The following is a 24053-nucleotide window of genomic DNA, read 5'->3' on the forward strand; positions in this document are numbered from 1 at the left end:
TTACTAACCCCATAGTGAAAGTTAAAAAAAACACAAGCACCCAGAATAAAGTCCTTTAATTGAAATAAAGACACAATTCTTTATTGTTCTAAATTAAACCATACTTACCGTCACACCCATTCCAGCTGAAGCCAACGATCTCCTGCAATAGAAGTAAAATAATAAACCAACCTCATCCTTACCTTTCCATGGTTCCCAGGACGGCTTCAGCTCTGCTACATTGACATGACAGGCTGGATCGCAGCGGAACGCTGCCATCCAGCTTGCCATGCCGCAGACACTGAGAAGCTCCTCAGTGTCTGGCTGTGTCGGCATCCAGATGAGCCGAGTTCAAGTCCAATGAACTCAGCTCACCTCATGCACGTCACTGACAGCGTGGGAGAATACTCCTGCGCATGCGGTGCTGGCAAATGAAGTCACCGCTTGAGCAGGAGAATTCTCCCACACTGGGACGGCATTGAGATGGCAGGCTGGTTGGTAGCAGAACGCTGCCATCCAGCTTGTCATCCTTCAGAGACATTGCCTGCGCTCTGCAGTGTCTCTGAAGGATGGCATGCTGGATGGCTGCGTTCTGACTGACATGTTTCTATCTTTTTAATCTTTGTGTGATGCTCTATTCTTTCTGTTCTAAATTGTCGGGTGCCGGTGTATGCCGCTGATGAATTGCCGGCTTTTCATGTTTCACTGTGAGCACTGTTCCCATCGATTTGGGAAATCACAGTAATGCCACAACCACCATGGCTGTAACATTGCAGTGAGTGGCAGACAATCCCTGCATGATTGATGTTCTAAATAGCGCCAAACATGCAGGACGGGGACCCGAGCTCCCGCCCGAGCATCTCGAAAGTACTATGCGAGCTCCGAGCATCTCGAGTACTGTGATGCTCCGGCAAGTACCGAGCAGTGGCGAGCGTGCTCATCACTAGAAACAATCATTAAAAAACTGTGAAACTACTCTATGTACTGTGACATGTGGAAAAATATTAGACACAAACCATATTTTTATATCATGATATAAGTAACATTTTACCATTTTACTCTGTTAATCCATACTTTATTATAGCATAAATATAATAATTGAGAATGAAATGGAGACTGGTGTAGACAAACTTTTCCATCTGCCATATTAGGTCATGTAAACCTAAACGAGTGGACACTGCTTTGGATTCTCCTCTGTTGGTTGTCATTACAAGCCAGGTCAGGCATGGCTCCTCATTTTTTTTTCAAGGAATTGAAAGCATCAGAATCCCAACTCACCCAGACCTTTACAGAGCATCTTTCATTTTTATGATATTTTTTGCAAAAATCATTTCAGAATTCAAAAACCCAAAAAAATTTTTTACAAATTTTTCACTAGTTTCACTTTCTCTATGGTTATTAGAAGAATACTAATCTAAAATCCATTCGAACTTATAAATATATACATTTATTTAAGACAATATATTGTTTAGGTGGCTTAGCCGCCAGAAATAGAAATTTATTGCTTGCGAAAAATATTTTGATATTTCAATATTTCACCTTCTTGTGTAATGTTTTCCTCTTCACTTGGTATCTCTTTAGTGAGTGAATGTATGGAACCAAATCCATACATTCTTGTTCTGAAATAATCTCTTGGGTTATCACCAATATTGGATTTGAACTCTTGTTCACAATGAACGTGTACTGGGAACTACAACTGCTTCTCAAATATCAATTGTTTCCATTTCAACATGTCAAAAATAGTAGCTTAACTATTATTGTGAGTTTAGAAACAGTCGTGATGTTGAACATATTACTTTACAGCTGTTGAGAAACTACAACTTCCTGGCAGTCATATCAGGGCATCTATAAGGATCAGTTCTTGCCATATTTCATCCATTAAGAAATGTGAAACATTTAGACAAATTTCCCATATTACCGCTTTATAACTTCAAATTCTTATCATTCTAAGATGAAATAGGATATTCTTTTATAAAATAATAAAAGATGAAATTATTCTCTTATACCGCTGCACGACCAGCTCTACCCTCACCTACGGTATACCCACCCATCCCTTGTAGACTGAGCCCTTGTGGCCAAGGTCCTCTCTCTTCCTGTACCAGTCGCTGACTTGTATTGTTCAAGATTATGGTACTTGTTTTTTATTATGTATAACCCTTTCACATGTAAAGCTCCATGGAATAAATGGCGCTCTAATAATAATAATAATTATGAACTTTCTTTAAATGATTAATAACTCTTTCCTACATGCTCCTTTACATTACATGGAAGACATAAGAACAAAAGCTGTCAAAAGGAATAGGAGGAGTATTACCGAAGGAAAATTAGGGTAATTTCCTCCCAACTATTATGTCAGGATCTTCCAAAAGAAAAATGGCCTGAGAAATTCTAGGTTAAAATCCCAAACTGCATGCAGCAAAATTTTGAATATTTTTCATTATTTAAAATTTTATTTATTTCCATTTGGATTCAGACAAAGACACAATTCCGAGAGTATCTGCATTAGCAGTACAGAAAATACATGCCATGTAGAAAGTTGAGAATTCTACAAAGTCACTATTTGTAATTATCGATTATTAAGGTCAGTGTGACTTCTGTCTTTCTTCGTAGAAGTTGTAAGAGCTTACTATCACTAATGTCACAATTTTTGTGATTGCTTCAAAATTCCTTGTGACTTTTTCTCTATGGGGAACATTGAAGTATTTTGGATAGCATACTCCTACAATTCTACCTTTGGAACCTTAACCCACATATATATTCAAGATACTTTCTAAACATATTTACCAGGGTTTATGTAGCATCTTGAAAGGCAAACAAGGTGCATCTGGATGAACATATGTTCAGCTATTTTATGTAAGAAATTGCTTTAAATGGCAAAACAAAACAGCCACAACTGAAGGAATTGGTTGCTTGTCACTACTTTTTTTTTAAAGAATACGCTTCTGATATGGCACCTACTCAGTTTGCTTCTTCATTTTTGATGACCAGGGTAAGATGACACTTTTAGGAATCCTCCGGCTGACTATTTTGAATTGATTAAAAATAAGTATATGATGAGAAATATAGAAACATAGCAACGCTCTTTGGACAAACATATCGCAAAAGAACATCAACAGGTGCATTGTCAAATCTTGTGTATGCAAAAGAACACATGTAGATTGCTAGAAATTGTATCGGCCCAAGGTTATGTCATAGAGCTGCATAATTCTCCCCACTAAATCTGTTCCTAATAACAGTATTCCTAGTCATCTTTAACAAGACATGTTTAGAATCCACAGTCATCCAACAAGCCAACCTCAAAGATTTATCCCTAAGTTATAATTATAAACACTGAATACATAAAATAAAAATAACACTGAATTTTTTCATCAGTTTACAGACTGTTTTGCTTAATTGGGAACATTCTAATGCAGAACGTTTGTCTATTTGGACCTGTTACTTTTGTGAGATTGATCTACTCACCTCTAAACTTTACAATGCCAGTTGTGTGGTGGTCTTGTATAAAAAACAGCACAACTACAACATGTAATAAAAGTACTATACCTCCAGGTAGCTCTGCGGGGCCACAAGTTGGACGGTATTCATCCACATCAGAGATCCACAGTTTCTTGTAGCAGAACTTCCATAGCCCAAAATGGGCAGCTTCACAGGTCATACTGTGGTTCTGCTTATAGGTATTCACCTCCACCCAAAACTCTGTCCCAACTGCCAGCACAGACAGTGTCACCCCAACAAGGGCCACAAAAAAGGCCAATTTAATCTTGCCCTCTTGTGCATCAGTCAAGCCTTTTCCACGTTGTCCTCTACCTCTTCCCGAGAAGCGCTGCTCCTCCTCTTGCATGAAAAAATTAGGCCACATCATTTGTGTAGTGAGGCTTTTTTCCGTCAACTGCGAGAATTGATGCAAATAACCCTTTAAGTGTACACCCTCTTCTCTTCTCCGATCTTCCTTTTCTTTTTTTCCTCAGTATTTAGGTCGCTCAAAGGCAATCCGCTGTAAGTTTCGCAAGCTACAGAGACGTAGCAGGGACATCAATGTGCTCTCTCCTTTTCTGCTTTCTCTCTCCCCCTCTTGCTGTTACACACAGACGCACACACATGGCCTGGAAATAATCTCTGCACCTGTTACATTCATCACATCTCCCAGGCAGAGCTGTTATTTTAAGGTTCCCTTAAAGGCACTTGCCTCATGCACAGGCGACAGAGATCAGAATGAGGCTAAGACAAAATGAAGTTAACTTATTCCAGTTCAGCCCTGGATCATATGTTCACCTGCCTTGTATCTTTCTGTATCTGTGCTTCATGTTCTCATGGTTATCTGCTGTATCTATGCTGGATTGGATTCTGCTCCTGCTATTTGCAGTAGAGCTCAAATCCCAGAGCAACTTACACTTTGCTGTCACACTTAACTGTAGCTTCTTTGGAGATCAGAAGGGCCTTATTTACTCCACAGGCTTCCACGTTTCCTTGGACCGACTATTGATTTAGACTTCCATCTCTAATTTATGAATACCAAACATAGAAACCTGTAGACTGAAAATAAATGCAGCTTTGGAGAAAATCTTGGCTGATTGTTTGTAAGATGTCTCTCGGCAAATTATTTATTGATTTCAATGGAGGATATTCAGACTGTTTGGCGAATGCATGGAACAAACAGAATCTTAAGATTTTTTTTTTTTTTTTTAATCTGGATGAATACTGCAGAGAAAACCTATGCTGCTAATAGAAAGAAATAGCTTTCACTATGTCTGTTATGTCTGTGTGGTTAAAAGCGTATCTGCTCTCACAAAATGGCAGGGCAGCTCAGTAATGCACTGTCAGAAACAAAACCGCCTCCAGCTCCAGTGATACAGAAATGCAAAGCAGAATAATGGGCAAATGTTATCTATGACTTCCTTATACTGAGGCTGTTGTATTCTACTCGTATGTGGATTGCATTGCAGAATTTCCCATTAATGAGTCTTGTATCACTCTATTAAATATTGTCAACAAAATCTAAAGACTGTCTATTATAAAACAAAGCTATTCTACAAATGCTATCTTAGTGTAGACTTTTACTCAGTTCTTTTCACTATTTATATCATGGTTTTATTTTGGCTTTGATCTTCTTATGCTTTTTTCATAAACCTTTATTGAAGTGGTATGGAGCTATAAGACTTTTTTACCCATTACAATGCACGTCATTTCATGATCCTTAAAGAGACTCTGTCAGTAAGTTCAACCCTCCTAAGCCGTCTTTATGGACATGTAGGTCACAGGAAGCTAAGTAAAATGATAGTTTGACATCGTCAATCAAATGTTTTATTCCAGAGAAATCCACTTTTTTCCTTAATATGTAAATGAGCTGCTAAGATCTATGGGCCGGACATAGATCTCCCTGAGAATCTGCCATCAAATTTATTTTAAATGAAAGGGGGGGGGTTACCAGTATGTGATATTTAACTAACACAGAAGAGCAAAACTGAACTTTATCTCATAACAAATGCATTAACAATATTGTAACCCTGTCTGCCTGTGAGCTGGAGGCTGAAGCTGAGAGGATACTACAGATGTGTCAAGTAAAATCACACACAGCTCTGCAGTGAGATCAGGAGAGCAGAGAGCGGCCATCACACATCACACTGGTAACTTTCCCTTTGATTAAAAACAAGCTATGGAGGCAGATTCTCACGCAGATCATCATCCGACCCATAGTCCTGAACAGCTCATTTACATATAAGAAAAACATGGATTTCTTTGGAATAAGACATCAGATCGCAGAAATCAAGGTGTCATTTTATTCAGTTTCCTATAACCTACATGCCCATATAGATGGCTTAGGAGGGTTGATCCTACTGATAGATTCCCTTTAAAGTAGACCCTTTACAAGTTTGAGCATTTTAAATTGGCCACATCATATAATAGTGGCTGCATACTTTAACCCCTTTAAAGCCCATGACGTATTAATACGCATCAGTGCCCTGGGCTTTAAGAGCCTAACCCGTATTAGTACATTATTGCGATCGCGTGCGCACACAGGCTGTGCGGGCGAGATCGCCGCCGGATGTCAGCTGATTGTCACAGTTGACACCCGGTACTATGTGCAGGGAGCGGTCCCGCACCGCTCCCGGCACACTAACCCCCGCAGTGCTGCAATCAAAGTCGATCGCAGCATTGCGCTGGCTAAGGGGAGGTGATCGCAATGCTCACCTCCTCTTCCGGCCTCCAGCGCTGTCTGCCACGGCTCCCCGGATGTTGCCATGATGACCCGATGTTTTCATGACAACATCCGGGTCACCAGACAGCAGGAAGATTTTTTGGTCATGCGCAGTGCTCCATCCCTATGCTATGCAGGCGATCAGAATAAAAAAAGTGAAAGTCCCATAGTGGGACAAAGTAAAAAATAATAAAACTGTCAGAAAGTGAAAAAAAAGAAAAAAAAATTGTAAAATTATAAAAAAAAAAATAAAAAAAATAATCCACCAAAAATAAAAATATAATGTACCCATCCATAAATATTATTCTGAAAAAAAAACAAAAAAAAAATAAAAGTATACATATTTGGTATCGCCGCGTCCGGAACGACATGATCTATAAAACTGTCCCACTAGTTAACCCTTCAGTGAACACGGTAAAAAAAAAAAAAAAAAACGAAGGAAAAAACAATGCGTTATCATCATACTGCCAAACAAAAATGGAATAACACGCAATCAAAAAGACGAATATAAATAAAAATTGTACATCTGAAAACATAATCTTGTCCCGCAAAAAACAAGCTCTATCATCCAAAAAATCAAAAAGTTATAGCTCTCAGAATAAAGCGATGCAAAAAAATATTTTTTTTTATAAAATAACTTATATTGTGTAAAAGCGCCAAAACATAGAAAAATGATATAAATGTGGTACCGCTGTAAACATACTGACCCGAAAGATAAAGCTACCTTATCAATTTTACCACACGTGGAGCAGAATAAAAAAATGTAAAAAAATACAATTCCTGAATTGTTGGTTTTTGTTTATTGCGCCTCTCAAAAATCGGAATAGAAAGCGATCAAAAAATGTCACATGCCTGAAAATGGCACCAATAAAACGTCAACTCATCCCGCAAAAAACAAGCCAACACATGACTCTGTCAGCCAAAATATGGAAAAATTATAGCTCTCAAAATATGGCGATGCAAAAACTAGATTTTACAAAAAAATGCGTCTTTTAGTATGTGACAGCTGTCAATCATAAAAACCCGATATGATTCTGGTATCTCTGTAGTCGAACTGACCCGAAGAATAACGTTATATAATCACTTATACCGCACGAGGAACGGCGTAAAAAATAAACGCTGGGGCTGGGGTTGGGGTTAGGGGTTTTTTTTTTTTCAAAAGTAAAAAAAGAAAATAAAAAAAAAAAGATGACGATATGGCAACTAGTGTTGAGCGCAAGTGCTCGCTACTTGAGTTAGCATCGGGTGCTTGGGTATGCATTGAGTATCGCAGGTGCTCGAGTCTCCGCCCCATATGCTTCGCGGCCAAAAAAACCTTGCGGGGATTGCCTGCCATGCACGAGCGATCCCCGCATGTTTTTTTTTGGGTGTCTAATAACCGTGAAACATGCGGGCGGGGACTCGAGCATGTCACTCAAGCACCCGCGATACATGGTGCATACCCTAGTACCCGATGCAAACTCAAGTAGCGAGCACTTGAGCTCAAGACTAATGACAACTTATTCAATATGATGACCTAATGTCATCAAATTCTGTGTCGTACCTCTGGGTTCAAACTGTTCACTATACCCCTTGATAAAATCCTTGAGGGGTATAGTTTCCAAAATGGAGTCAATTGTGGGGGGTTTCCACTATTTAGGCACATCAGGGGCTCTCCAAACGCGACATGGCATCCGCTCTCGATTCCAGACGATTTTGCGTTCAAAAAGTTACACAGTGCTCCTTCCCTTCTGAACTCTGCCGTGCGCCCAAACACTGTATTTTCCCCACATATGGGGTATTGGCGTACTCAGGAGAAATTGCACAAACTTTTTTGGGTCCATTTTCTCCTCTTACCCTTGTGAAAATAAAGAAATTGGGGCTAAAACATCATTTTTGTGGAAAAAGTTTTATTTTTTTATTTTCACGGCTCCAGGTTATAAACTTCTGTAAAGGACTTGGGGGTTCAAGGTGCTCACCACAAATCTAGATAAGTTCCCTGAGGGGTCTAGTTTACAAAATGGTGTCACTTGTGGGGGGGTTTCTACTGTTTAGGCACATCAGGGGCACATCCGCTAATTATTCAAGCAAATTTTACAATCAAAAAGTCAAATGACGCTCCTTCCCTTCCAAACCCTGCCGTGCGCCCAATCAGTGGTTTTCCCCCACATATGGGGTATCAGCTTACTCAGAAGAAATTGAACAACAAACTACATGGTGCAATTTCTCCTATTACCCTTATAAAAATGCAAAAGTGGGGGCTATAAAACATTTTTGTGGAAAAAATGTGAACATTTTATTTTTACGGCTCAATGTTATAAACTTCTGTGAAGCACCTGGGGGTTCAAGGTGCTCACCACACATCTTGTTAAGTTCCCTGAGGGGTCTAGTTTCCAAAATGCTGTCACTTGTGGGGGGTGTCCACTGTTTAGGCACATCAGGGGCTCCCCAAATGCAACATGGCATCCGCTAATTATTCAAGCAAATTTTACAATCAAAAAGTCAAATGGCGCTCCTTCCCTCCCGAACCCTGCCGTGCGCCCAAACAATGGTTTTCCCCCACATATGGGGTATCAGCTTACTCAGGAGAAATTGCACAACAAACTGCATGGTGAAATTTCTCCTGCTACCCTTATGAAAATGCAAAAGTGGGGGCTGAAAAACATTTTTGTGGGAAAAATGTGAAAATTTTATTTTTACGGCTCACTGTTATAAACTTCTGTGAATCACCGTGGGGTTCAAGGTGCTCACCACACATCTTGTTAAGTTCCCTGAGGGGTCTAGTTTCCAAAATGGTGTCACTTGTGGGGGGTTTCCACTGTTTAGGCACATCAGGGGCTCCCCAAATGCAACATGGCGTCCGCTAATTATTCAAGCAAATATTACATTCAAAAAGTCAAATGGCGCTCCTTCCCTTCTGAACCCTGCCGTGCGCCCAAACAGTGTTTTTTCTCCACATATGGGGTATCTGCGTGCCCAAGCGAAATTGCACAACAAATTTTGGGGTCCATTTTTTCCTTTTACCCTGAGAAATCGCTGGTCAACTTTTAACCCTTATAGCTCCCCAATAAAAAAAAATTTGGTTTCAAAATTGTGCTGATGTAAAGTAGACATGAGGGAAATGTTATTTATTATCTATTTTGTGTGACATATCTCTCTGATTTAAGGGCATAAAAATTCAAATTTTGAAAATTGTAAATTTTCAAAATTTTCGCCAAATTTTCATTTTTTCACAAATAAACGCAAGTGATATCGAAGAAATTTTACCACAATCATGAAGTACGATATGTCATGAAAAATCCTTCTCAGAATTAGGTGCATCCGTTGAAGCATAACAGAGTAATTACCTCATAAAGTGACAGTGGTCTGAATTGTAAAAATTGGCCTGGTCATTAACGTGCAAACCACCTTGGGTTGTAAAGGGGTTAATAAAACATCTTTTTTACTTTTTAATCTTCATTGCGGAGATATTAGCTTGAAAATTTAGGTTATATGTTCTTAGTCCAAGGGGATGTTACCAGAGATTTTGTTCTGGGGGGTATAAGCAAGCAGCAACATACAGGGGAAAAAAACCACACCCTCACAATAGTTTAGGCCAGTTCCACAGTGTGAGACATGTAATGACAGACAATCTCCTTCCTCATTGGTCTTACTGCAGAGATATGTGTGATTTCAAAGTGCATCGAGTATAGCAGTGCTGAGTGTGATTACTAAAATCTTTCAGCTTTCAGCTCATGGTAATCAGTGTGTGGGGAAGTGAGGTGAGTATGTCTATATGTGTTGTTTTATTAATATGTGTATGGAACGTGGGGCTCATACTGTAAAAAGGAGGTGATATAGGGGCACACACTGTATACAGGAGGCTATATGGGGGCTCATATTGTATCTAGGAGGCTATATAGGGGCTCATACTGTAAATAGGAGGCGATATGGGGGCACACACTGTATAAAGGAGGCTATATAGGTGCTCATATTGTATATAGGAGGCTATATAGGGGCTCACACTGTATACAGGTGGATATGTGCAGGTTCATACTTGTTCTAGGGAGCCATGTGCGGGCTCACACTGTATATAGGAGGCTATGTGCAGGCTCATAATGTATATAGGAGGCTATATGCAGGGTCATACTGTATATAGGAGGCAATATGGGGGCTCAAACTGTATATAGTAGGCTATGTGCAGGCTCAAACTATATATAGGAGGCTATATACAAGCTCAAAATGTACATAGGAGACTATATGAGCTCATACTGTATATAGGAGGCTATATGCAGGCTCATACTGTATATAGCAGGCTATATGGGGCTCATACTGTATATAGGAGGCTATGTGGGGCTCATACTGTATATAGGAGGCTATGTGCGGGCTCATACTGTATATAGGAGGTTATATGGGGGCTCAAACTGTATATAGTAGGCAATGTGCAGGCTCATACTATATATAGGAGACTATATGCAAGCTCAAAATGTATATAGGAGGCTATATGGGGGGGCTCAAACAGTATATAAGAGGCTATGCGCAGGCTCATAATGTATATAGGAGGCTATATGAGCTCATACTGTATATAAGGAGCTATGTGCAGGCTCATACTGTATATAGGAGGCTATATGCAGGCTCATACTGTATATAGCAGGCTATATGGGGCTCATACTGTATATAGGAGGCTATGTGGGGCTCATAATGTATATAGGAGGCTATATGCAGGGTCATACTGTATATAGGAGGCAATATGGGGGCTCAAACTGTATATAGTAGGCTATGTGCAGGCTCAAACTATATATAGGAGGCTATATACAAGCTCAAAATGTACATAGGAGACTATATGAGCTCATACTGTATATAGGAGGCTATATGCAGGCTCATACTGTATATAGCAGGCTATATGGGGCTCATACTGTATATAGGAGGCTATGTGGGGCTCATACTGTATATAGGAGGCTATGTGCGGGCTCATACTGTATATAGGAGGTTATATGGGGGCTCAAACTGTATATAGTAGGCAATGTGCAGGCTCATACTATATATCGGAGACTATATGCAAGCTCAAAATGTATATAGGAGGCTATATGGGGGGGCTCAAACAGTATATAGGAGGCTATGCGCAGGCTCATAATGTATATAGGAGGCTATATGAGCTCATACTGTATATAAGGAGCTATGTGCAGGCTCATACTGTATATAGGAGGCTATATGCAGGCTCATACTGTATATAGCAGGCTATATGGGGCTCATACTGTATATAGGAGGCTATGTGGGGCTCATACTGTATATAGGAGGCTATGTGCGGGCTCATACTGTATATAGGAGGTTATATGGGGGCTCAAACTGTATATAGTAGGCAATGTGCAGGCTCATACTATATATCGGAGACTATATGCAAGCTCAAAATGTATATAGGAGGCTATATGGGGGGGCTCAAACAGTATATAGGAGGCTATGCGCAGGCTCATAATGTATATAGGAGGCTATATGAGCTCATACTGTATATAAGGAGCTATGTGCAGGCTCATACTGTATATAGGAGGCTATATGCAGGCTCATACTGTATATAGCAGGCTATATGAGGCTCATACTGTATATAGGAGGCTATGTGCAGGATCATACTGTATATAGGAGGCTATGTGCGGACTCGGCTATGTGCGGGCTCATATTGTATATAGGGAGCTATGTGCAAGCTCATGCTGTATATAGGAGGCTATATGCAAGCTCAAAATGTATATAGAGGATATATGGGGGGCTCAAACTGTATATAGGAGGCTATGTGTGGGCTCATACTGTATATAGGGAGCTATGTGGGGCTTATACTGTACATAGGGAGTTATGTGCGTGCTCATCCTGTATGTACGGGGCAGTGTAGGGGCTTGTATTGTATGTAGGGCTATGTGGGGGCATATTGCGGCTTGTGCGGCTGTGTGACACGTGATGCCCAATCAGCACTGGCATCACTGCCTCCCCCTTCTGTCGAATTGAACATGAAGAGGAAGTCAGAGATCAGCTGCAGCCTGGACTTCCTCTTAATGTGGAGACAGAGACGCCAATGATGATTCAACGCTGGGGTAACGTGTTATAACAAAAGCACAAGGACCCTCGGACCGCGAGTATCTGAACCACGGGAACGGCGAGGTGAGTATAGGCTATTTTATTTTATCGGGGCGAAACGTGGGATATGAGAAGGAGTTGTCCAAGTAGTGGACAACCCCTTTATTTGCACTGCAACTTGACCGGCCATTTATGAGCTAAAGGGTTATTCTTTGTCTGACAAGGACATCACATATGTTTCTTCTTGGACTTTATTAGGGGTTTTTTTTTGGTCAGATTGTTGAAAATTATTGATGATATATATATACCCCTCAGTCCACTAGTATCTATATTGTATATATTTATATATGTTTATTACATATTGTCTGATCACCTATTGAGGATGCCTTGTCAGTTAGAAGAGTTGTAGGGTAACATAGGGGAAGTCGTCGAGGAATTGGGGCGCCATGCCATTTCAACTTAGGGTGCCAACCTCCACTATCAGGAAGAGAATTGTGCACGTCAAAACTAGTACCTATCTTCCCTCATTTCTGCTCTTTTTTTTTTTTTTTTTAAATAAATCAATGTTTTTCTGTGCAAATGTGTGTGCATTTATTTATGTGTGCATTTATGTCTTTATATATTGGGTTTTTAAATTAACTAAATAAAGAGAGAATTTTTCAAGGTTTTTTTTGTTATGGTTTACATGTATAATGACCCCATAGGTTGATCGATCTGGTTGTTGATTGTGGGGGCTCATATTGTGTATAGGGGGATGTCAGCATACTTAATTCTGCTCAATATTAAGTCATACAAATATAAATATTTTTTTATATTATGTTAAAATTAATATTGAGCAGAATTGATTTCAGGCTATTGGTTCCCATACCAACAATTTGGTGAAAGGCTCTTCCTGGTAAAATGGATGCAGAAATTGCTGTAATTCTGCTGTTATGGGCTCACCAGGATGAGGTCAATCCAGGCCCTGAAGGTTCGCCCACATAAGTCAGTACCTTATTTTTCAGACTACAAAACGCACTTTTTTCCCCCAAATTTGCCTGGTGGCCATTTTCCTGAAGCCCATAACCAAGAAATAAATGGGGACTCTGCTCACCGCTAACATTTTCTGCAAAAAGTGTGTGTCAAAAACTACTATTTTTTTGTTAGTCTGTTTTGTTAACTAGTGATAAGCGAGCGTGCTCTCAACTGCTCTGTACTAGCCCGACCATCTCACAGCCCGAGACGCTCCATGCTCGGCGAGTACTTCCGGGTTGTTCGGGGGGGGGGGCTCGAGTTCTTGCCCCACATATTTGGTGCTGTTTTAACAGCTAATAATCATGCAGGGATTGCCTGCCACGCACTGTAATGCCGTAGTCATGTTGGTTGTGGCATTACAGTGATTGGCTGGCCGCATAGCGTCATCGGGTCTATATAAGAACCGGGACCCTATGCTCGTCACAGTCTACCCCGGAAACAGGCAGAGTAGAGAGAGCTGCAGCTGAGCGAGGGAGAGAATTGGTGGTTTATTAGGTAGAGGTATTCCACACCAATATATAGATATACATCTGAACTAACAGTCCTTCTAAGGACTGATCCAGCTGCATATATTGCTGGTGATAGCAGGACTTAGGCAGGCAGAGTTTGTGGACACTGCATGCCGCAGAATAGGGTCCATTGCATGTTCTGTCTGCTGCTGTTACAGATATCCATAGCCCTAGATTTCAGGGCTATTTTTTTTTGTGCTCTCAATCCTGATTATGTGCTTAAAAAGCAATACAGTACACCATTTTACTGCTCCATTTGCTTGTTAGCAGAATACAGCCAGATTTTCTTGATTTTATTCGCATTGCTGTATTGTGGAAGCAGAGAAACTTGTCCATCATCATACGTGATCTCATTTTACTGCGGTAATATTCGTGACATTTTTTGGAGTGTGCCAAATGTTACACTCCAGTTAAAGTCTGCTAGTTGTGTGTTGTTGAACCTATTTACACTTGGTCACTGACCAATACCATATCTCTATCGCCACTGCCTAAAACCGTGGCCATCAGACATGATCCCATATTACTGCAGTAATAATCGTGACACTTTTTGTAAATGTCAAATATTACACTCCAGTTAAAGTTTGACGGTTGTGTTGTTGAACCTATTCACACTTGGTCGCTGACCAATACCATATCTCTAACGCCACTGCCTAAAACCATAGTCATCAGACGAGATCCCATATTACTGCTGTAATAAACGTCACATTTTTTGGAGCATGCCAGATATTACGCTCCACTTAAAGTCTGCCAGTTGTGCGTTGTTCAAACTTATTCACACTTGGTCGCTGACCAATATCATACTAATAGACCACTGCCTAAAACCATGGTCATCACACGTGATCCCATATTACTGTGGTAATAATACAGACATTTAGTGGAGCGTGCCAAATAATACACTCCATTTCAAGTCTTCCAGCTTTGTGTTGTTGGACCTATTCACACTTGGTCACTGAAAAACACCACACTACAAGGCCACTAACTAAAACTGTGGTCATCACACAGGATCCCATATTAATGCAGTAATGATACAGACATTTAATGGAGCGTGCCAACTATTACACTCCATTTTAAGTTTGCCAGCTGTGTGTGGTTGAACCTATTCACACTTGGTCGCTGACCAATACAACACCACAATGCCACATGCTTAAAACTGTGGTCATCACACGTGATCCCATATTACTGCAGTAATAATACAGACATTTAGTGGAGCGTGCCAAATATTATACTCCAGTTAAAATGGGCAAGGCTCATGACAAGGGACAGGGAAGTGGACGTGATGGTGATGGTGCACTCAGAGGTTGAGGCCATGGGCAAGATGAAGCTGTGCCTGCTGAGGAAGCACAACAAACACCCACACCATGTCAAACTACCTTCCTGTCCCAATTAGTGGGGCCCACAGAACACCACTCTTGAAGCCAGAGCAGTGTGAAGAGGTTGTTGGTTGGATAGCAGATAATGATTCTAGTTAGTTTGCCACCACCACCACCCTGCCTTCCACATGGTCAAGTCTCAGTAACTGTGAGTATGGACCACATATTTCTCACCCTGATCCTCCTTCCGCCCACCATGCCGAGTGTCCGGAGACAACTGATCCCGCACTTGGACACTCAGAAGAGCTGTTCACTTTTTCATTTATAGATTCAGGCCTCTTGCCTGGCCCGCTTCAAGCGGGGCAAGAGGAGATTGCATGTAGCAATGCCCAAATATTTGAGCAGCCACGGTCACACAAAGGCGACAGTGGGAAACTGTCGCAAGAGGTGGATGATGATGATGAAACACAATTGCTACCAAGTCAGGAGGAGACCCAGGGTGCATACATGGAAGATAAGGTGGTGGACGATGAAGTCACTGACCCAACCTGGCAAGGCGAGGACAGCAGCACAGAGTGGGAGGGAGGCATAGCACCACAACAGGCAGAAACAAGCAGTGGGGTGGCAACAGACACAAGGCGGGAAACTGTTCCCTGGAAAACCAACACGAGGGAAGTTGCTCACCTCCTCTTCCAGCCTCCAGCACTGTCTGCCGCAGCTCCCCGGATGTTGCCATGATGACCCGATGTCGTCATGACAACATCCGGGTCAAAAGACAGCAGGAAGATTTTTTTGGTCATGCGCAGTGCTCCATCCCTATGCTATGCAGGCGATCAGAATAAAAAAAGTGAAAGTCCCATAGAGGGACAAAGTATAAAAATAAAAAAACTGTCTGAAAGTGAAAAAAAAATAAAAGAAAACTGTAAAAATATAAAAAAAAAAAAAAAAATAATCCACCAAAAATAAAAATATAATGTACCCATCAATAAATATTATTCTGAAAAAAAAACAAAACAAAAAAAAAAAAGTATACATATTTGGTATCGCCGCGTCCGGAATGACATGATCTATAAAATTGTCCCACTAGTTAACCCTTCAGTGAACACGGTAAAAAAAATAAATAAGAAACGAAGGAAAAAACAATGCGTTATCATCATACTGCCAAACAAAAATGGAATAACAGGCAATCAAAAAAACGAATATAAATAAAAATTGTACATCTGAAAACATAATCTTCTCCCGCAAAAAACAAGCTCTATCATCCAAAAAATCAAAAAGTTATAGCTCTCAGAATAAAGCGATGCAAAAAAATATTTTTTTCTATAAAATAGCTTATATTGTGTAAAAGCGCCAAAACATAGAAAAACGATATAAATGTGGTACCGCTGTAAACGTACTGACCCGAAGAATAAAAAAATACAATTCCTGAATTGTTGGTTTTTGTTTATTGTGCCTTTCAAAAATCGGAATAGAAAGCGATCAAAAAATGTCACGTGCCTGAAAATGGCACCAATAAAACGTCAACTCATCCCGCAAAAAACAAGCCATAACATGACTTTGTCAGCCAAAATATGGAAAAATTATAGCTCTCAAAATATGGCGATGCAAAAACTAGATTTTACAAAAAAATGCGTCTTTTAGTGTGTGACAGCTGTCAATCATAAAAACCCCATATGATTCTGGTATCTCTGTAGTCGCACTGACCCGAAGAATAACATTATCTAATCACTTATACCGCACGAGGAGCGGCGTAAAAAATAAACGCTAGGGCAGGGGTTGGGGTTAGGGTTGTTTTTTTTTTCAAAAGTAAAAAAAGAAAAAAAAAAAAAAGATGACGATATGGCAACTAGTGTTGAGCTCAAGTGCTCGCTACATGAGTTTGCATCGGGTGCTTGGGTATGCATTGAGTATCGCAGGTGCTCGAGTCTCCGCCCCATATGCTTCGCGGCCAAAAAAACCTCACGGGGATTGCCTGCCATGCACGAGCGATCCCCGCATGTTTTTTTTTGAGTGTCTAATAACCGTGAAACATGCGGGCGGGGACTCGAGCATGTCACTCAAGCACCCGCGATACATGGTGCATACCCTAGTACCCGATGCAAACTCAAGTAGCGAGCACTTGAGCTCAAGACTAATGACAACTTATTCAATATGATGACCTAATGTCATCAAATTCTGTGCCGTACCTCTGGGTTCAAAATGTTCACTATAGCCCTTGATAAAATCCTTGAGGGGTATAGTTTCCAAAATGGAGTCAATTGTGGGGAGTTTCCACTTTTTAGGCACATCAGGGGCTCTCCAAACGCGACATGGCATCCCCTCTCAATTCCAGCCGATTTTGCGTTTAAAAAGTTACACAGTGCTCCTTCCCTTCTGAACTCTGCCGTGCGCCCAAACACTGTATTTTCCCCACATATCGGGTATTGGCGTACTCAGGAGAAATTGCACAAACTTTGTGGGGTCCATTTTCTCCTCTTACCCTTGTGAAAATAAAGAAATTGGGGCTAAAACATTATTTTTGTGGAAAAAGTTTTATTTTTTTATTTTCACGGCTCCAGGTTATAAACTTCTGTAAAGGACTTGGGGGTTCAAGGTGCTCACCACACATCTAGATAAGTTCCCTGAGGGGTCTAGTTTCCAAAATGGTATCACTTGTGGGGGGTTTCTACTGTTTAGGCACATCAGGGGCACATCCGCTAATTATTCAAGCAAATTTTACAATCAAAAAGTCAAATGGCGCTACTTCCCTTCCAAACCCTGCCGTGCGCCCAATCAGTGGTTTTCCCCCACATATGGGGTATCTGCTTACTCAGAAGAAATTGATCAACAAACTACATGGTGCAATTTCTCCTATTACCCTTATAAAAATGCAAAAGTGGGGGCTATATAACATTTTTGTGGGAAAAATGTGAAAATTTTATTTTTACGGCTCAATGTTATAAACTTCTGTGAAGCACCTGGGGGTTCAAGGTGCTCACCACACATCTTGCTAAGTTCCCTGAGGGGTCTAGTTTCCAAAATGCTGTCACTTGTGGGGGGTTTCCACTGTTTAGGCACATCAGGGGCTCCCCAAATGCAACATGGCATCGGCTAATTATTCAAGCAAATTTTACAATCACAAAGTCAAATGGCGCTCCTTCCCTCCCGAACCCTGCTGTGCGCCCAAACAATGGTTTTCCCCCACATATGGGGTATCAGCTTACTCAGGAGAAATTGCACAACAAACTGCATGGTGCAATTTCTCCTGCTACCCTTATGAAAATGCAAGAGTGGGGGCTGAAAAACATTTTTGTGGGAAAAATGTGAAAATTTTATTTTTACGGCTCACTGTTATAAACTTCTGTGAAGCACCGTGGGGTTCAAGGTGCTCACCACACATTTTGTTAAGTTCCCTGAGGGGTCTAGTTTCCAAAATGGTGTCACTTGTGGGGGGTTTCCACTGTTTAGGCACATCAGGGGCTCCCCAAATGCAACATGGTATCCGCTAATTATTCAAGCAAATATTACATTCAAAAAGTCAAATGGCGCTCCTTCCCTTCTGAACCCTGCCGTGCACCCAAACAGTGTTTTTTCCCCACATATGGGGTATCTGCGTGCCCAAGCGAAATTGCACAACAAATTTTGGGGTCCATTTTTTCCTGTTACCCCTGCAAAAATAAAAAAAATTGGGTCTAAAGTAACATTTTTGTGAAAAAAGTTAATTTTTTTCTTCCACATTCCAAAAATTCCTGTGAAGCACCTGAAGGGTTAATAAAGTTCTTGAATGTGGTTTTGAGCACCTTGAGGTGTGTAGTTTTTAGAATGGTGTCACTTTTGGGTATTTTCTGTCATAAACACCCCTCAAAGTGACTTCAAATGTAATGTGGTCCCTAAAAAAATGGTTTTGTAAATTTTGTTGGAAAAATGAGAAATCGCTGGTCAACTTTTAACCCTTATAGCTCCCCAATAAAAAAAAATTTTGGTTTCAAAATTGTGCTGATGTAAAGTAGACATGTGGGAAATGTTATTTATTATCTATTTTGTGTGACATATCTCTCTGATTTAAGGGCATAAAAATTAAAATTTTGAAAATTGTAAATTTTCAAAAATTTCGCCAAATTTCCATTTTTTCACAAATAAACACAAGTGATATCGAAGAAATTTTACCACAATCATGAAGTACGATATGTCATGAAAAAACCTTCTCAGAATCAGGTGCATCCATTGAAGCGTAACAGAGTAATTGCCTCATAAAGTGACAGTGGTCAGAATTGTAAAAATTGGCCTGGTCATTAACGTGCAAACCACCTTGGGTTGTAAAGGTGTTAATAAAACATCTTTTTTACTTTTTAATCTTCATTGCGGAGATATTAGCTTGAAAATTTAGGTTATATGTTCTTAGTCCAATGGGATGTTACCAGAGATTTTGTTCTGGGGGGTATAAGCAAGCAGCAACATACAGGGGAAAAAAACCACACCCTCACAATAGTTTAGGCCAGTTCCACAGTGTGAGACATGTAATGACAGACAATCTCCTTCATCATTGGTCTTACTGCAGAGATATGTGTGATTACAAAGTGCAGCGAGTATAGCAGAGCTGAGTGTGATTACTAAAATCTTTCAGCTTTCAGCTCATGGTAATCAGTGTGTGGGGAAGCGAGGTGAGTATGTCTATATTTGTTGTTTTATTAATATGTGTATGGAATGTGGGGCTCATACTGTAAAAAGGAGGTGATATAGGGGCACACACTGTATACAGGAAGCTATATGGGGGCTCATATTGTATCTAGGAGGCTATATAGGGGCTCATACTGTAAATAGGAGGCGATATGGGGGCACACACTGTATAAAGGAGGCTATATAGGGGCTCATATTGTATATAGGAGGCTATATAGGGGCTCACACTGTATACAGGAGGATATGTGCAGGCTCATACTTGTTCTAGGGAGCCATGTGCGGGCTCACACTGTATATAGGAGGCTATGTGCAGGCTCATAATGTATATAGGAGGCTATATGCAGGGTCATACTGTATATAGGAGGCTATATGGGGGGCTCAAACTGTATATAGTAGGCTATGTGCAGGCTCAAACTATATATAGAAGGCTATATACAAGCTCAAAATGTACATAGGTGACTGTATGAGCTTATAATGTATATAGGAGGCTATATGCAGGCTCATACTGTATATAGCAGGCTATATGGGGCTCATACTGTATATAGGAGGCTATGTGGGGCTCATACTGTATATAGGAGGCTATGTGTGGGCTCATACTGTATATAGGAGGTTATATGGGGCTCAAACTGTATATAGCTGGCAATGTGCAGGCTCATACTATATATAGGAGACTATATGCAAGCTCAAAATGTATATAGGAGGCTATATGGGGTGGCTCAAACAGTATATAGGAGGCTATGCGCAGGCTCATAATGTATACAGGAGGTTATATGGGGCTCATACTGTATATAGGAGGCTATATGAGCTCATACTGTATATAAGGAGCTATGTGCAGGCTCATACTGTATATAGGAGGCTTTATGCAGGCTCATACTGTATATAGGAGGCTATATGAGGCTCATACTGTATATAGGAGGCTATGTGCAGGATCATACTGTATATAGGAGGCTATGTGCGGGCTCGGCTATGTGCGGGCTCATATTGTATATAGGGAGCTATGTGCAAGCTCATGCTGTATATAGGAGGCTATATGCAAGCTCAAAATGTATATAGAGGATATAACAAAAGCACAAGGGCCCTGGGACTGCGAGTATCTGAACCACGGGAACGGCGAGGTGAGTATAGGCTACTTTATTTTATCGGGGCGAAACGTGGGGTATGAGAAGGGGTTGTCCAAGTAGTGGACAACCCCTTTATTTGCACTGCAACTTGACCGGCCATTTATGAGCTAAAGGGTTATTCTTTGTCTGACAAGGACATCACATATGTTTCTTCTTGGACTTTATTAGGGTTTTTTTTTTGGTCAGATTGTTGAAAATTATTGATGATATATATATACCCCTCAGTCCACTACTATCTATATTGTATATATTTATATATTTTTATTACATATTGTCTGATCACCTATTGAGGATGCCTTGTCAGTTAGATGAGTTGTAGGGCAACATAGGGGAAGTCGTCGAGGAATTGGGGCGCCATGCCATTTCAACTTAGGGTGCCAACCTCCACTATCAGGAAGAGAATTGTGCACGTCAAAACTAGTACCTATCTTCCCTCATTTCTGAGTGGGGACTCTGCTCACCGCCAACATTTTCTGCAAAAAGTGTGTGTCAAAAACTACTATTTTTTTGTTAGTCTGTTTTGTTAACTAGTGATAAGCGAGCGTGCTCTCAACTGCTCTGTACTAGCCCGACCATCTCACTGCCCGAGACGCTCCATGCTCGGCGAGTACTTCCGGGTTGTTCGGGGGGGGGGGGCTCGAGTCCTTGCCCCACATATTTGGTGCTGTTTTAACAGCTAATAAACATGCGGGGATTGCCTGCCACGCACTGTAATGCTGTAGCCATGTTGGTTGTGGCATTACAGTGATTGGCTGCCCGCATAGCGTCATCGGGTCTATATAAGAACCGGGACCCTATGCTCGTCACAGTCTACCCCGGAAACAGGCAGAGTAGAGAGAGCAGCAGCTGAGCGAGGGAGAGAATTGGTGGTTTATTAGGTAGAGGTATTCCACACCAATATATAGATATACATCTGAACTAACAGTCCTTCTAAGGACTGATCCAGCTGCATATATTGCTGGTGATAGCAGGACTTAGGCAGGCAGAGTTTGTGGACACTGCATGCCGCAGAATAGGGTCCATTGCACGTTCTGTCTGCTGCTGTTACAGATATCCATAGCCCTAGATTTCAGGGCTATTTCTTTTGTGCTCTCAATCCTGATTATTTGCTTAAAAAGCAATACAGTACACCATTTTACTGCTCCATTTGCTTGTTAGCAGAATACAGCCAGATTTTCTTGATTTTATTCGCATTGCTGTATTGTGGAAGCAGAGAAACTTCTCCATCATCATACGTGATCTCATTTTACTGCGGTAATATTCGTGACATTTTTTGGAGTGTGCCAAATGTTACACTCCAGTTAAAGTCTGCTAGTTGTGTGTTGTTGAACCTATTTACACTTGGTCACTGACCAATACCATATCTCTAACGCCACTACCTAAAACCATAGTCATCAGACGAGATCCCATATTACTGCTGTAATAAACGTCACATTTTTGGAGCATGCCAAATATTACACTCCACTTAAAGTCTGCCAGTTGTGTGTTGTTCAAACTTATTCACACTTGGTCGCTGACCAATATCATACTAATAGACCACTGCCTAAAACCGTGGTCATCACACGTGATCCCATATTACTGTGGTCATAATACAGACATTTAGTGGAGCGTGCCAAATAATACACTCCATTTCCAGTCTTCCAGCTTTGTGTTGTTGAACCTATTCACACTTGGTCACTGAAAAACACCACACTACAAGGCCACTAACTAAAACTGTGGTCATCACACAGGATCCCATATTACTGCAGTAATAATACAGACATTTAATGGAGCGTGCCAACTATTACACTCCATTTTAAGTTTGCCAGCTGTATGTGGTTGAACCTATTCACACTTGGTCGCTGACCAATACCACACTACAAGGCCACTGCCTAAAGCCATGGTCATCACACGTAATCCCATATTACTGTGATAATAATACAGACATTTTTTGGCGCATGCCAAATGTACTCCATTTCAAGTCTGCCAGCTGTGTGTTGTTGAAACCTATTCACACTTGGTCGCTGACTAATACAGCACCACAAGGCCACATGCTTAAAACTGTGGTCATCACACGTGAACCCATATTACTGCAGTAATAATACAGACATTTAGTGGAGCGTGCCAAATATTATAATCCAGTTAAAATGGGCAAGGCTCATGACAAGGGACAGGGAAGTGGACGTGATGGTGCATGCAGAGGTTGAGGCCATGGGCAAGATGAAGCTGTGCCTGCTGAGGAAGCACAACAAACACCCACACCATGTCAAACTACCTTCCTGTCCCAATTAGTGGGGCCCACAGAACACCACTTTTGAAGCCAGAGCAGTGTGAAAAGGTTGTTGGTTGGATAGCAGATAATGATTCTAGTTAGTTTGCCACCACCACCACCCTGCCTTCCACATGGTCAAGTCTCAGTAGCTGTGAGTCTGGACCACATATTCCTCACCCTGATCCTCCTTCCGCCCACCATGCCGAGTGCCCGGAGACAACTGATCCCGCACTTGGACACTCAGAAGAGCTGTTCACTTTTTCATTTATAGATTCAGGCCTCTTGCCTGGCCCGCTTCAAGCGGGGCAAGAGGAGATTGCATGTAGCAATGCCCAAATATTTGAGCAGCCACGGTCACACAAAGGCGACATTGGGAAACTGTTGCAAGAGGTGGATGATGATGATGAAACATAATTGCTACCAAGTCAGGAGGAGACCCAGGGTGCGTACATGGAAGATAAGGTGGTGGACGATGAAGTCACTGACCCAACCTGGCAAGGCGAGGACAGCAGCACAGAGTGGGAGGGAGGCATAGCACCACAACAGGCAGAAACAAGCAGTGGGGTGGCAACAGACACAAGGCGGGAAACTGTTCCCTGGAAAACCAACACGAGGGAAGTTGCTCGTCCAACTATTAGGTCATCCAGAGCCTGGCTCTTTTTTATAGACTGTCCAGATAACCCCAAAAAGGTCATTTGCAACCTCTGTCATGCCAGCATCAGCAGGGGCAACAAAAGTACCAGCCTGACCACAACCAGCATGCTTAGGCACATGACAGAAAAGCACCCGACTAGTTGGGCCGAATGCCAGGGTCCAGAAACAGTGTCTGCTGGTGACACCACTGCCTGTTCCGCTGTTGTGTGTGCACGCCAATGCTCTGTCCATGGCACAAGCGAAGATGCCTCCCGCCCTGCACCTGCAACCCTCACCGTCAGCAACCACGCCCTTGTCCCAGCGCAGTGTTTAGTTGTCCCCTCCCCAGTCCTTTGAACGCAATCG

General features: G+C 41.4%; 1 protein-coding gene across 2 annotated transcripts in view; it reads right to left on the bottom strand.

Annotated features, from left to right (window-relative positions):
* The window catches only part of CACNG6 (calcium voltage-gated channel auxiliary subunit gamma 6), a 249449-nt gene extending 245037 nt beyond the window's left edge, over nt 1–4412 (bottom strand). Inside the window, exon 1 of one of the 2 annotated variants that reach the window (XM_073656290.1) lies at nt 3523–4412. In XM_073656290.1, the coding sequence (XP_073512391.1) occupies nt 3523–3841 (319 nt within the window). In that variant the 5' untranslated portion in view covers nt 3842–4412. The remainder of the gene's footprint in view (nt 1–3522) is intronic. The other variant, XM_073656289.1, reaches the window with a different exon arrangement.
* Nucleotides 4413–24053: the final 19641 nt, after the last annotated feature.

Source organism: Phyllobates terribilis, unplaced genomic scaffold, assembly GCF_046119375.1.
Source record: "Phyllobates terribilis strain yellow unplaced genomic scaffold, ASM4611937v1 Scaffold_12__6_contigs__length_324123572, whole genome shotgun sequence".
In the NCBI taxonomy this organism is placed as follows: Eukaryota; Metazoa; Chordata; class Amphibia; order Anura; family Dendrobatidae; genus Phyllobates; species Phyllobates terribilis.